General features: G+C 38.5%; 1 protein-coding gene across 19 annotated transcripts in view; it reads right to left on the reverse strand.

Moving 5' to 3' along the window:
- PARD3 (par-3 family cell polarity regulator) overlaps positions 1-16,523 on the reverse strand; it is a 728,954-nt gene that overhangs the window by 5,912 nt on the left and 706,519 nt on the right. For all 19 annotated transcript variants that reach the window (XM_072651995.1, XM_072651989.1, XM_072651996.1 and 16 more), the window contains 2 exons: positions 14,908-15,028; positions 5,077-5,204 (listed from right to left, as the gene is read on the reverse strand). In XM_072651995.1, coding sequence (XP_072508096.1) covers positions 5,077-5,204; positions 14,908-15,028 — 249 coding nt within the window. The remainder of the gene's footprint in view (positions 1-5,076; positions 5,205-14,907; positions 15,029-16,523) is intronic.

Raw genomic sequence — 16,523 nt, forward strand, 5'->3', positions numbered from 1 at the left:
TGGGTTCCCTTACCTCCTAGATCTTATGCATATCCTGAATCAATTGCCAGCTGGCTAATGTTTCTTATTTGACATTTTAAGATGTAACTGTAATCCAGCTAAAGATTTTCTTAATTACTGCTAGAATTTGCAAATCACCCTGGTTCCCATATAAGGCTCTAATTCAAACCACCTTATCTAATGTTAGCACAGGAGAAGTTGGATAAAAAGACCCAGCCATTTGTTTTATTTTATGTTCCACTTCGTAATGACCTGGACTTGTTTTTCATTTTGGTGAAATCTTTTTGCTTTCAAATACCAAACCAACTTGTTTAGACAAAACTCTGCTAATTGTCAACATCCAAAAATTAAAGATCCTGTGTCTTTGAAGAAAATCACATGGCAGAAAATTGGACATGTTCTGCCTTTGTATTGTTTTTCTACTCATCTGTTTGGTTTCTTTAGCTTCAGCTTTCTATATACAGTACTACCTTTCAGTGAACTGTTTCATAAGAGATAGAGTTGTAAATAAACTTTAATATTAATATTGATGAAACCTAGAAATACTATGAAGAGCAATATTCCCAAGCAAATAAAAGTATGGACATCATCTAGACAATTTTTCAGTCCATCAAGTGCCCAGAGTCAAAAAGTATCCTATTTAGGGTTGATAACTAACTTGGGACTTTTTTTTTTTTCACTTCAAATGTCAAGGAATTCAGAATCTCTAATTTTCAGGCAAAGCCATGATCTATTTTTCTATGTATTCACAAAGAATCCAAATCCTTAAAAGTAATGGCACTACAACCAATTCAAGAATGACAGCATTAAGAGGTAGCATGGTACCATGGGAGAAAGAAGCCTGGGTTTTAAGGCACAGAAAAACTGGAGCTGAAGTTGTGGATTTCAGTAGCATTTCAGTAGGTTACTAAGACATATCAAGCATGTGAAAATTACTCTGCACACTGCAAATCCTAACACAGAAACATTCAATTATCATTTCGGGGTAAATTCAATTCAATAAACATTTATTAAGTACCTCTTATGTCTCTGGTGCTATGCTGAATACTGGGGATACAGAAAGATAAACCTTGCCCACTAGGAGTTTATAACCTGATGGGTCCTCTTCAGCAGCTGCAACTTCTCACAGGACTAAAACATGCATTTTTGGAACATGAAGGGCTGTTGCTCTGCTGAAGAACTAAGGACTAAGACAGAAGCTCTTTTGTGGGGTGATTGGACTGCCAAAGCATCTGGCTAGATGATGCTGCCATGGTGGGAGTGGCCAGGCTTCCAAATGGATAGAGTGCTGGACTTGTGATCAGGAAGACCTGAGTTTGAAGGCGTTTTCTCACCTTTACTAGTAACATAAACCTGACCAAGACTTACACCACTAGTATAATTAACACTAATTGATACTATTGGTATCAATTAACCTCTCTGAGCCTTGACCGTAAAATAAGAATAATAACAGCACCTGCCTTACAGGATGGTTGTAAGGATCAGATGAGATAATTTATGTAAAGCACTTTGCAAGCCTTAAAGCATTATATGGATGCTAGCTATTATTAATAAAATTTAATTAATAAAATCCATGGCATTCTCCATCTCTCCTCTCTTCTTCCTTTTCCTTCTGTTGTGGATTGTTGTTTCCATCACATGATCTCCCAGACTCCCTCATTGTTTTTCATTGCTTCTCCTTCTTTCTCTAGACCTATTGCTGCCTCAATCCATTCTCCCCTCTCCCCTTTACTCATTTGCCCTTGTCATCTCTCTAACCACAAAATAAAATATATTAAACCCAACAGCTCTTACTATAGCAACAGAGGAACTCTCTAATGATTTTTGGTAAAAGGCTTTCAGGTGTGTTAATCTAGCCAGCTTGATACATAACACATCTCCTTTAGAATACAGATGTCACAGTTCTGGAGAGCAGAGGAAGTGGCCATGAATATGTCATCTATTTGCCTGGTGTGTTTGTTTCTTAGAACGAAGGAGTCAGAAGACATCTCAGAGATTTATACAATGGAACCAGTGCTTAAACAGGAATTCCTGTTATAACATCTCTCACAAGTGGTCATGCAGTGTCTCATTTAAGATTTCCAGTGATGGGTGGCACACTACCATCCTAATTCTAGAGTTTGTTTTTCCCCAATAAGATGATCTCCTCTTTTACTCTTTCTTTCTTTTGCATTAGGACCTATTCTAAAGCCAGTCAATCGCCTTTTGGTCATGCAGCCCAGCGGTTTTCTAGCTACTGACTCTGCTGGAGTTTCCTCCAGAGGCCATGCCCTGGGGGACATAATCCTCAATCTTCTCAGATCCTTGGGTTTACTAGATTCTGACCAGTCAGTCACTAGATCTAGCTGGCTCCAGCTGCTGTATGTGGACCTCCTTCTCCCCCTCACCCAATTACAGAACTCAAAGTACCCAAAGTGATGGTGATATCTCAAGGACCAGTGATGTCATCATCACTGTGGAGATTCACTCCATTAATGTAGATGTTAATCCCCTTCTTCATATGTAATTGTGGCCAAAACATTTGCTGGTATCCGACTTTCGGTGATGAAACTCTGCTGGTCCTCAGAGATGCTCATCATGCCCTGCCAGTGACTGCTTTCTCTATCCACAGCCTTTAAGTACACAGGGGAAATGCCAAATCATAATGAGGCACTGAAGGAGGATTTTGGTGGAGTTATCATTATTATGCAAGTATTATCATCTTTCTTATTTAACAAAATATTATTACCATCACTGTGTACCTTAGGGCACCTAGGTGGCACAGTGGATAGAATCCTAGGCCTGAATTCAAGTCTGGCCACAGACACTTACTAAAGCTGTGTGATTCTGGGCAAGTCACTTAACCCTGCTTGCTTTAATTTCCTCATCTGTAAAATGAGCTGGTTAAGGAGCTGGCAAACCACCCCAGTATCTTTACCAAAAAAACCACATACGGGATCACTAAGTGTCAGCCATGACAATGACCAGACAGCAACAAATACTCAAACTACGTATCCTGCCCAACCTCTCTGCAGACCTTCAGTCTCGCATCTCCAACGGCCTCCCAGACATCTCAAACTGGATGTCCAGTAGACTTCTTAAACTCAACCTGTCCAAAATGGAGCTCATTCTCTTTCCCTCTAAACCCTCCCCTACTTTCTAACTTCACAATTGTTGGTGAGGGCCACACCATTCTCCTGGCACCTCAGGCTCACAACCTAGGAGACTCCTCTTATCTCCATATCTGTCAGTTATGCCCCCTTCTTTCCTCGGAAACTGCCACCACTCTGGTCCAGGCCCTTATCACCTTATATCTACACTATTACTATAGAATCTTGGTGGGTCTCTCCTCATGCCAATCAATCCTCTATTTCTAAAGTACAGTTCTTCCCATGTCACTCCTCTACTCAATAAACTCCAGTGGCTCCCTATTTCCCCTAGGATCAAAAGCTCTTCATAATCTAGTCTCTCCTGCTTTTCCAGTCTTCTTACACTTTGCTCTCCACTATGCTCTCTTTGACCTTTGGCTATCTCTTCAACAGGACATGCTCAGCACTCCTCCTGGAATGCTCTCCCTCCACATCTATGCCTCCTGGCTTCCTTGAAGGCACTACTAAAATGTCATCTTCTGCAGGAACCTTCCCCAGCCCTCTTAATTCTCACGCCTCCCCTTTTCCCCTACTCATCCTGTATGTAGTTTGTTTGAACATATTTGTTTGCTAAACTGTCTTTTGCATCTTCTGGTATCCTCAGAACTTTAAGTTCATAAGGCACATAGCATGCACTTAATACATGTTTACTGACTGAGTCACTGGTATACCCTGGATAGAGAAAAAAGGTAAATTGGGGCAGTGAGATAAAGGAGGAGAGGAAAGGGAAGGACAGTGAGCTATTAAGTCTGATGGTAAGAAATGCTTTGAGTGATAAGGAATAATCCACGGAATGAACTAGGTACCATATGGTCTTAATGTGAGGAGAGACTATCTCCCTTTGGATGGTCTTTCAATTCCCCAACTCTATCCATTTCAAGAAGAGTTTCATAGAAGAAAGTTCCATGATTATCTGCCAAGAAATCACATTGGTGTTACCCCATTTCTATGATCTCCATATCAACTAACAAGAGGGGTGCAGAAAAAATTAGGGGACAAGTACTATGACACAGTTCAGAAACACTTCCCTTAAGCAGGTCTAAAATCGAAAACAATGTGTCAAAATATTTTCCCTCTTTCTCTAAGTTGTTTCTGGTTAATTCAGTCTGTTATTACCTATCACATGGACTACTGCAGTAGACTCTTAATTGGTCTCCCTGTATCGAGCCTCTTCTCTTATTCTTCCTCTATACAGCTAAAGCATAGAGACGATTGTGTCTCTCCTGCTCAAGATCTTGAATATCTTGATTATGCGGCTCCAATCTATTTTTCAAAGCTGATTGCACTTTACTCCCCTCTTAAGGAGTCAATGTTAAAAAAAAATACCCAACATTCCATCCAAACTGGTCTAGTGCTTGTTCCCTGCACATAACAGACCATCTCTCTCCTTCATGCCTTTTCAGAGATCGTCCCTCATTTCTGGAACTTTCTCCCTTCTTACCTTTTCCTCTTGAAACTCTATTTTTATGACTCAGATCAAGTAGCATCTTTTACAAGGAGCCTTTTGTGATTCACCTAGTTGTTAGGGCCCCCATCCTGAAATCGTTTTGTTTTGGATTGCATGTATATCTTATCTTTACTTATCCGCAGACATGATGTAGCCCCCAGTAATATAGGAGGTTCTTGAAGACAATGAATGTATTGTCTAAGTTTCTGCAGTCTCAGCGTTGAATGTAATGCTTACAGAAATTGGCTTGAATTGAAGCCTGCCAATGTATGGAAGACCACCAACTCACATCTCACGGTATATCAGCGAGCTGACTACTGGGGATGGATGTACCAACTCTAAACCCCTTTAGTTCCCAATTCCCCAGTGACTACGCTTTGACTATTTGGAGAAGAGATTGCTGATTTTGAGGTCCTTCCTCCTTCTGTTTGACATGAGAGCTGCCCAGGAGGTTTCTCTAAGTCTGGGAGATGTGGAACATCATAAAACAATCTACCATACCTCGGTAATGAGCTGTATTGGCGTTGGGCTTGCTGAAAGCTCTCTCTCTCTTCTTGTCTCTGCCTCTGCATCTGCACTTCCACAGAAACTGAATGTCTTCCACTCTGTGTATATACTTTAGTGTTTGGCTAAAAGAGAAAAATGTAAGAAAAACAAGGGAAAACAATGACTTAAAGAGCATAATGAGTTCAATCATCCTTGGAGATTCATTCTAAAGTATTCACAAATTATTTAAACCATTATCTTCCTTCAATGTTTTTTCGTAAATATCCTTGAAAATGAAAGGGTGCAACGGACTATCCATGCTAGATAATAAAGAAATCGCACATTTCTTGGCTTTGGAATGCATCATGAGTATTGAAAAAATTTTTTCAGGGTGGGACATATACAGATTTGCCAATCTGATTCTGCTTTGCACATACTAATATCAAAACTAGGTTGCTTTGCTGCGTAAGCATTAAATATTAACTAATATTTTAAGCCAAAAATTTCCCCAAATAAAACAAAATAATCTAACTCCAAAGTAGAGGATGGTGGCCCAAAAAAATTAGGCCAAAAAGGTGGAAACTGACCTAGGAAAATTCTACCACAATTTACAAAGTAGAAAAAATTCACATGTACAGAACTGAGAATTGGCTAAGTGCATTATATTTTTAGATAGCAATTACCTCTTTCTCAACAGTCATACCAGATAAACTGTAATGTGCCTGTTCTGTTCTTATACTGACGTGTCATTTGTCTACCTACAAATCATTATCCTGCAACAAAATGAACCTGTGTGTCTAGCCACTTCTTTTTTTGTGGTTCTACATCTCTCTTTTAGGAAATGGCTGGTGTCCCACTATATACATACATACACACACATACAAACATACATACGCATATACATGTATAAATTTCATCCTGATCCATAATATAATTATGTTGTTTAAATTGCAAGTTGTTAGTTGCATTTTGGTTTGGTTAATCAGAGCATTGCAAATTATTTTGAGGCTAAGTTATTTTGAATCAATCTATCTAAAAGTTTAGGGAAACTAGGTGGTACAGTGGACAGAATTCTGTGCTTGGAGTCAGGAAGACTTATCTTCCCGAGTTCAAATCCAGCCTCAGACACTTATTAGCTCTGTGACCCTGGACAAGTCACTTAACCCTATCTGCCTCCATTTCCTCATCTGTAAAATGATCTGGAGAAGGAAATGGCAAGCCACTCCAGTATCTTTGCCAAGAAAACCCCAACTGAAGTCACAAAGAGTCTAATGGGACTGAAACAACTGAAGAACAAGAAAATCTAACAGCTTTGGGCCATCAGAAATAGTGCTCAACAAAATCTGACTTGGAATACATATACAATCGAGTACAGGCCTTTATGTTTCCTCCAAGCTAAGCCACTGAATATTTCAACTTTCCAGTTAGAAGTTGTCTGGCTGCTTTCTAGATCTAGCTATTAGTAACAAGAGCAGCTCTGCTTGGAGCAGAGGGTCGTGGCTTTTGTTTAATGAAGCATTAAGCAATTGTTCATCATATTGTCAGTGACATGAACTATTAATTAATTTCCTTCTGGCCTGTGCTACCCAGCTATTTTCATTATGCAAAAATGTGCAAGGGGGGTACGCTGTGCCTGACAAATGTCTAAGAAGCCAAGATCCCTGAAGTGTCTTTAAAATGGAAAGACAACGAACTATCAAACAATAGCAATCATCAAGCACCTACTGTGTGCGAGGTTTTGTGCTAGCTATATGAAGCAGTCTCTGCCCTCAAAGAGCTTATAATGTATCAGGAAAAACAATATATGTGTATGTACTATATTACTATTCTGTACCTGTGATTTCATTAGTGCACATTAATTAATGAGCGAGCACTTATTAAGTACTTAGCATGAACCAAGTACTGCACTAAGCCCTGGGGATACAAATAAAAAGCCCTCAAGAAGCTTAAATTCTAATGGAGGAGACAACATATATACATACACACACATACATGTGCATACACACACTTATACACACATAATGTAGGCAATGACATGAACTATTAATTAATTTCCCTATTAACATTAATTCATTAACTATTATTATTATTTGATTAATATTAATGTGTGTCTATAGAAAATATGTGCTCATACAAATATCTGTACATATGTATGCATACATGCACATGCAAGACACACATGGAGTGTGTGGAAGGTAACCTTGGACAGAAGACACTAACAGCTGAGAGACGAGGAAAGACTTCTGACAGTAGGTGGTATCTGACCTGAGTCTTGAAGACACTAAGACTGTTATAAGGTAGAGGTAGGAAAGGATGGCATTGCAGACATGGGGATGGGTCCTGGGTGGCATCATGGAGGAGGTAAGGCTGGAAGGAAGCTAGGGATTCTAAGAGGCAGAGGGGAGGCAGGAGGGCACCCCAGGCATGAGGAATAGTCTGCCCAAGGGCACGGAGATGTTTCCTTTAAGCATCAGGACCTAGCAGAAGTGGGCATGCAGGCTTCTTTTACAATGAAGAGAGCTTTCCTCCAAGTTGGATATTGTCTTTTGCTTAGGGTATGGATGAATAAAGCTGGCAAGCTCTGATTGTTGCTGCCATGCAATAATAGAGCAATATTCAGGGCAAACTTTAAAGCATAAGGGTATAAGCAGTGAGCATGTTAAAAAAAATCCCAGTACAAAAATATCACCACAAAGAGATTAGGTTTTACTATCCCCCAGTCTCTGCAGCGAATGTTTATAATCAAACTCCCTGCAACAAATGTGTGTTAAGAGATCAGCCCCACAACAAAGTTCACATAACACATTGGTGGAGACTTCAGCAAGAAAAACACTGAACCCAAGGAGTCCAGCTTAATACAAACACATTTGGAGAGAAAGGCATTTTCTTTTTCCACCTTGGATGCTGATGGCCTTCAAGAATAATGTGCTGGGCTGGGGTTTTGGGTTAGGTTCCCCCGACCCGTTGTTTGGTGAGCAACAAGGGATGGGAAAGGAGCGGATGACCAAGCAAGGGAATGTTAAAGATTTTTTTCCTCCATTAAAAAATAAAAGAATCACATCTCCTTTCTTCTTTTCACCAGTATAGCTACATACATGTGTCAAGCAGTCTTGAAAGATCTGCCATTCCGTAGCAGGTTTTAGTAACCAGCCCTTTAAGCTCATGCTGCTCTGTGACATTGCTTGCTGGAAAAGTGAAAAGAAAATGCAAGTCTGTGAAGGAATTTCAGGTGTATTTTTAAAGTTGTTTTTCCTAGAGGCCTGAAAACTCACTTCTGACAGATGGGGAAAAAAAATTGAGTCTTTTGTTTCTTACAGTATTTATTTTCTGACACCGCTTTCCCTAAACTCTTCCAAGCATGGCCATTTTTATCTTACAGTCTTTACAATCTTGCAGTCATGGATTTTATCACGAAATAGGTTCTGAAAGTTTAAAATGAGAGAGTGAAGCTTTTATAAAATGAGGCCTCCTACTACAAAATAGAAACATCAGTTCCATTACTGCTATTTTGCATAGTTTCTGACTGTAAAGGGATGCCCGATTTCTGTGAGAGTATCTGTAGTAGGTTCTTCAAAAATGTGTCTATTTTGTCCCTGTGGTTTAGATAAAAATGTCATGGGTCACTAGGTATCTGTGCAAATGATATGCAAGGCTCATTCACAGCGATATGTAAATCGGTACGAGCTGGCATGTTTTCTATTTTACCTGTATACAAGGTAACTGAAGGGTTATACTTCACTAATTCACAGTTTCAATGAGGATCTCATAAAAATGTAAATTGTGGTGGTAACATTAGACTCGCTAATCATAGCTGTGGAGCACTTTGGTCTCCATTGCTAAAGCAAAGCACAAAAAATGGCAATTGTGACTCCAGAAACACAAAACGTGTTTTAAAGGTAACAGAAAATAATGAGGGCAAAAAGATGATCTGCAAATCTTGAAAGAAGTGTATGTTTGAGACTAAAACAAAAATAACTGCATCTATAATCCAACTTAGCATCTGCAGAGAGATCTACAAGTTTGGGTCTAATTGTAATAATCCTGTAAGGCCACCTTACAGACATGGCAACAGCTCTGTTTTAACAAAGAACTCTGGCCTTGTTTGTAAGGAGCTATGTGACAAGCACTGACCTTTTAAATCAAAAAAGCAACCGAGGTTGTGTTAACAAAGGAAGCTGTATGATGGAAATAAATATATGCTCATACATTACACAACACATGGCCTGCCGGGCCATGACACTTGAATCTTTCCACTGCTAGTTTGGTTCTCAAGCTTCATATGAAAACTGTAGAGGGTTTTCAACTGAGATGCAAGGAGCTGGATTTTTATCTTCTTTTTAAAGATAGGCGAATTTAAATTTGGGAAGTAAGAGCTCCACACTTTGGGTATCAATTATTGGTGTCACATAAAATTTAAATGGAATCACATTGCATATAATGTTTTGCTAAATAAATTCCTTAATTAAACATTTTTTCAATTAAATGAAATCATTCTCATTTTACCAAAATAAATTAGCTTGCATTTTCCAGTCTGGATTTCAGATTTCACACAAAGGTTATAGCAAATGTGCAGTCAGTTAATAGACCAAAAGAACAAAAATAAACACATCAAGTACCAAGTTTCAGTACTAATTAGAACTAGGTAAGACTTTGTGGCCTTTCCTGTTTTACATAAAAGCATGCTTGACATGTATGAGATGAAGTTCATTACTGTATGTATCAGGAATTACAACCATATAAAATATTCAGTAGTCCCCAAATCTCCTTCTCTCTACCTTTACATTGCTATGGAAAAGAGAATATATAGCAATGTTCCTGTAAAAGGTAATTGCCAGTAGGCAACTGAAAATGCATGTGATGAAAGGCTCTGGTCTTTTTACATATTTCCCTCTATGGAGGATATGTAGTACGTTGGAAGTAAAGTACAAGAGAACTGTGCATTTCCAAGTAGATGAAAAAATATTCTTGTTGTTATTGTGGTTAATAGCAGCAGGAGAGTCACAGGCCCTCTGAGGTTTGGAGAGCCTGTTTTAGCAACTCAGATGTCCTCTTCCATGGTGCATGTGATACGAAGCTGCCATTAAAACTCAAAACATTTTACATTTTAAAGTCCAGTTAACAGTATTTATTCAATATTTGATAAATTAGAACAGTTTTAGATTTTAATCAAGACTGTGATAAAGTTCATTTTTTGGATCTCCAACCCCATCTCCCCAATCCTCTGCAACTTATCAGAAGCTAGAGAAGATATCGATTGAGCTCTTGTGGGCCTCGAAGGTTGAAAAGCTTAATTGCTGCTAATGATGTTAGTAATGGTTGAAAAATCTGCACAGCATACAAATAACCCTCGTCAAATTTTTATAAAAGCCTGTTTTTGTCTCAAAACAGTATTTGTCATCATCTACTTTTCCTGACTAGGCTTCACAATTAATGTTTTAACATTTCAAAACATGAGGCTCGTTGACAGTGAATGTGAATGTTCTGCAAAATAATTTGGGTAAATGGTGGATGGCAAAATGCCTTTTGCTTCCATGTCCTAAGGTTGCTGGGCAAGAATCCCACTATTTCTTACCGACATCTGATATCTCCCATCTATATCTATCATCTCTGTTATCAGAAACCTGGTCTTGGCTAGTAAATACATCCTTCCTATCTAAGGAGGAAGGAAATCTACTTTCTAAAAGACTGGAGGAAACTACTACTGAGTTGTCTTTTTGTGATCTGAGTTCTGGTTTTTACTCTGTGTGACCTTGGGCAAGGCACTTACGTGCTCTAATCTTCCATTTTCTCACCCATAAAATGGGGCTAATAATTCTTATGCCATCTAGTTGACATCATTTTAAGAAAAGTTTTTTTTTTTTTTTTTAACTTCATAGGTAACTCCATATTCACTTTTGAAAAGAAAGATCTTCCTTTGTGGAACATTTGCCAAACTGTATAAAAGTAAGTACAGATAGTACAAATTAATCCTTTCTTTCTAGGTGGGCATTCTACTTTATGCAGATGAGACACCACAAGAAAGGAGTGCTCAAAAAAAAAAAAAAAGGAAGTGTGCAAAGTCCAAGAAAGAAAGAAAAAAGAGTAAAGGATAGAATGTATTAATGCAGCTGCTATCATCATCATCATCAGCATCATCATCCTCTGTAAAGACAGAAAACTGGGAAGAAGTCTTGGCAGAAGAGGCCATTCTTGCTGCTGAGTATCAATTTTCTTTTTGAAGTACTGAACTACCTTTAGTCACAAGCAACCTGGGATTGAATAGATTTAGCCATCTAGCTATTAAAGGCTCCATTATCCCATTTATCAATCCTCTCAGTCAGTAAGTCTCCTTGTGGGTACCACTCAGGTATCTACACAGTTTCAACAGCATACTTTACTTATGTTGGCAGCCTACAATTTAATTCTTTTAAAAGCAACACAATGGCCCATCCACAGAATTCTGGATGTTACCCTACCCTCAGTTTTTGCATATTAATCTTAAAGATTTATACTACTGATCATTTTATTTATGCTATGTCTGCCCCAGTATGGCATGGGTGGGGAGTTAAAGGACTTTTTAGCTTTCTTTACTAGAAGTCTGGGTTCACTTCAAATCATAAAACTAAGGGAAGTTTTCTGGGCTCTTTGTCTACCTTAGGACCTTTCATGCTAGAAAACAATTCCTCCATGGCCTAAGTGAGATTATAAACAAGACCTATGAAATAGGTGACTCCTTACCACTGGAGTTTACAGAGAACATTTGAAGATGAGGTGAACTGAAAAGGGCACTTTGATGAATTTTCTGTAGCATTCTACCACTCATGCAAAGTAATCAACTTCCATAATTTTTCAGGTTCATTTCTATGTGCTACATCTGGATGCATTTTGCCTACAGACACTTCTTATAAGTTCTACAGTTCCAAACTAATACATTCTCAGTTGTACACTACAGCTCAAAGAGAAGTTTACAGTTCCTTAATGCTAAGATGATTATAAATCCTTCCAATGGGTGAGATCATAGCTTTATCCTTTCCAAGCACAGTGATCTTTCAAGGTCAGAATACATAAGGGAAACAGTCATTCCAAGGTATTCAGGGCTCATTTTGTAAAGCAGATAGCCAACAAAAGCCACACACCAAGCTGCAGTTTAAACAACTGAGCAGCTTTTATTAAGGCACCAATGAGCAACAGAATTAAAATTAATATATTAAATGAAATTACAGTCACTTTGAACTCATTTACATGCTCAGTAGAATGGGAAGTACTCTGTAAGATCTCAATTGTTTGAAAAAGAAGAAAAGAAAAGAAAAAAGGTCATTATTCTGACCCACAATTTAGGAAATTATTCCATTCCTAAGGTAATCAGCTTGTCATCCAAACAATTCCCTGGTCACTCATTACAGAAAATGATAATACAGGCCAAGTTGTCTGTCTAAAGTTGCTATGGCATTTTGATATACAACAATTTGGCCTATGACCTTCAGTAGTTGAATTCCCAAGTCTACAAGAGTTCAAGATTTTCTCAAACATTTTTCCCATCTCCCATATTGGGAGTAAGCAGCAGATTATACAGAAATTATGCCAAACACCTCTACCCCTAAAAAAATAAAATCTCATAAGACAACCACAGTGGAGATTAAATCATGCCTTTGCAATCAGTCGTCCAACCTGGAAGATTGTTCATGCATCTTTGCCTTTTCAGGGCTCTACTTCTCCAATGTACATATTATAAAAATAGTCATCGTCAAGGTGATTTTAAAGGAGCATTTACTATTAGTATAATGCTTTGCGAATACAAGACATGACCTTCTATTTGAAAGATCTTGGAGTTGGACTGGGCCTCAGAGGCCATTTGTTTTACCCATACTTAAGCACAACTCCTCCCTGTGGCATTTCTAGCAAAGGACCATTTGGCCTTTCACTTGAAGACCTCCAAAGTGGGAGAAACTACAACCTTTACAGGAGACCTACTCTACTCCTAATTGTTAGGAAGATCTTCCTTAGCAAATTTAAACTTACCTCTTTGCAAATTGCTCCATTACTCCTAGTTTTAGGGCCATGCAGCACAAGAGTCATTTGCTTTCTTCCTCATGACAGCTCTTCAATTGCTTGGAGACAGCTATCCTACTCCCTGCCCACCTAAATATTTTCTTCCTTTCTAAGATACAGTACGATCTCTAAGCCTTTAACTACTCTGGCTCTCCAGCTCTGGACATATGCCACCTTATCAGGGTCCTTGCTAAAGCAAGGTACTCAGGACTAAACAATTCTCTGAATTACAGATGTTTTCCGTGGGATTCTCACCTCTCTACCCGTAGATGCTGTACTCTAGACAAGCTATTTCACCTCCCTAGATCTATTTCCTCATCTATAAACAGAGGGGACAAAGCAGATCATCTCCAAGATCTTCTATGATTCTAAATCTACAAGCTTGGGATGATACTTGTTGGATTCATTTCTTCTGGGATTCTGGGTCAAAAAAATAAAGGACCAACAGTGGTAAAGCAATATTTGCTTTCAGAAGTAAACCTGCAGAAAATTGCCCCAGGCAGCAAACCCATTCATGCAGCATCAAGATGGACATAATGTTTCTTATTAACCACTTCCACAAAGAGGTGCTGCCCTTATTTAGAGAGTCCCCCATTTTGCTCACTGGTTCTTTCTTGTCCCTTTGCTCAAAACTAAACTGGATGAAAATATTGACCAAATGAATCTTTAGTTAGGAAACATAGTAGGAAGAGAACCTATGTACAGCTACTACTCTTCCAAAAACTCAAGTCTGCTCAACCCCTTCCCTTAGCCAAAAGTCTTCAATGGGGTACCATTGAGGCACCCCATTATCTAAATTGTTAAAAAATTTTGCTGACATTAAAGGCTTTCCACAAACTAACTTTAAGTTACCGCTTCAGTTTGCTCTCCTATTACCCCTCAGCATCAGTTATCTGACTCAAGAAAGTACCTTTAACTATCCCTATAATACAGGATGTTCATTTCAGTTGCCAAGATTTTGCATAAGTAATTCTCTCCTCCTTTTAACCTTCTCTGCCCTTTCTTTCCCACAAACAGTCTTCAACCCTTCTGCTACCAAACCCCTAAACATCCTTTAAGGAGACAGCTTGAGTTTCAGTTTTTGTATGAGGTCTTCTCTGACAAGTGTGGCACAAAGTTTCCTTTGCCAGAGTTACTAAAGCTTTACTGATTTGTACCACATCCTTGTAAGCTTAATTCTCTATTGCCTTATATTCACTTATTCATATAATTTCTTAAATCTTGATTACAAGCTCTTAGAGGGTAGGGAGTTATAACTTTATTATTTTTGTATGTATTTTTCCCTAGCCCTTGCACAAGGATTTGTGCATAGAAGTTCACTTACATTGTGTGTGATGTATGTATGTATATACATACTGTTTTCCTTAGTATGACTTCCTTGAGGGGAAGGACTACTTCATTTTTGTCTTTGTATCTCTATTGCTCAAGCACAGACCCTAATATATGCTAAGTGCTTAATAAATGATCTTCAATCAACTGATACAAAAGGCTTTTTGATTCACTTTATTTTGGTTTCATGGTTTGGAGAAGCGCATCCAATTCCTTATCAGGCAGCATAAACAATGTATATTGGTCCACATGACTTTTGCTATGGCTTGTCACAAAGCAGATGATACCTTTAAGTGATGGACAGATGGCTAAACAGGATATAAAATTAAATTAGCAAAGATGGAACACAGATTGAGATAGGAAGATCAAGATGTTAAAGGTCAAAGGAAAATGATTCCATGTTGCTTAAGCAACTACAGTCATAGCTGCATGGCCTTTAGTGGACAAAGTAGGAGGGTTCTTCAGTGAATGAAAGGAGCACACACTCACCCAGGGTTGTTCAAAACTATAGGTACGTCTTCGATCTTCGACATCTTCATCCTGCTTTGCTTGCTGAAATTCTTGCCTCAGACGCTGTATCCGATCATGGTTGCTAGGAGTCGATCTGTTGCTAAAATAGAGAAAGGGGGGCAAAGAAGACACTTGAGAACTGTAATCTGTGAATTGCAGTTGCTAAGGGAAAATGGCAGCTTGCTGTGAAATGACACTACTTTAGAAGGAGTGAAAGAATTCTAAAACAATCTGTGAGCATTTAAAATATGTTTTCCGTTTTCTTATTATGATTAAAGCTTATTTAAATTATTTAAGACAAATACCCAGTGAAGTGAGAAGCATTTTAGCAGATTTTAAAAAATAATCTTTTAAAAGCCTAGCATTTTCCAAACCAATTGGCATCCTTGAGTACTTGTTATCCAAGATGATGCTTTACACCAAAGGACCTTCACAACAAAGACAATCAACATATCCCAAATTCAAGAACCAAATGAGGAGTCAGATCTGTTTCCTCACTAACATGCACATTTGTGCTCCCAAACTCCTGCAGGCATCTTTATAAATTTTAAAGTATAATATGCCCAAGGCAAATGAAGATCAGTTATAAGAATAAATCAAAGTCCAAGCCTAAAACACTTACAGTCTAATACTTAAATCATTTTAGGATTTAATCAAATGTTTCTTTGTATTGTAATATAACTGAGGTTAAGCTCAGTTTCTTCATCTATAAAAATAGGCATCCCATCCACCTCACAGGATCCAATGAGATAAACATAGGAAAACAATAAAAAAAATTTTGAAATATCTTCAAAAAAATCTATTAAGAGCATCCAGCTAGTCCTCTAGTGAAAGAAAAGGATAACCTATGGCCATCCTTTATTTTCCCCTGGTATCTGCATACTGTCAAGACAACTAGAAGGGTCTTAGCATATTAAGGGAACCTCGCTGTGGAATACTTATGGGAGAAAGGAGCAGCATAGGGTGGGCAGATATGCATAGTTTGCCATCTACATCATTGAAAAAAAATCACCTATATCAATAACATCAAAGATTCACCAAGATTCACCTGACTCCTTAGAGTCAGGAAGACTCCTTTTCCCAAGTTCAAATCTGGTCTCAGACACTTACTAGCTGTGTGACCCTGGGCAAGACACAACCCTGTTTGCCTCAGTTTCCTCATCTGTAAAATTAGCTGGAAAAGGAAATAGCAAACCACTCCAGTATCTCTGCCAAGAAAATCCCAAATGGGGTCACAAAGAGTCAGACATGACTAATGACTAAACACATATCTTCCCAGTGAGTTGGGATAGCACTAAGTTGTCAAGGCAACAAGCAGATGTTAAGCACCTACTATGTGCTAGGTGGAGATGCATTCAATTTCATCGAAAAGGGGTTCACACTGTTTGTTGTTCAAAGTTGTCATCACATAACAGGCAGACCCTCACTAATTTAGGTATCCAAAAGCAACACAGGATGAGAGGAAACCTTGCCATAGGCCAGAGCAGAACTCTCTGGGTATGGCACCCACCTATAGAGATATGACTTCAATGGATCCTGGAGATACAAGAATTCAGATAAAAATGTTCATATTTAGGACACTATCTCCTGAGGAA

Source organism: Notamacropus eugenii, chromosome 3 (assembly GCF_028372415.1).
Source record: "Notamacropus eugenii isolate mMacEug1 chromosome 3, mMacEug1.pri_v2, whole genome shotgun sequence".
NCBI classification, from domain to species: domain Eukaryota; kingdom Metazoa; phylum Chordata; class Mammalia; order Diprotodontia; family Macropodidae; genus Notamacropus; species Notamacropus eugenii.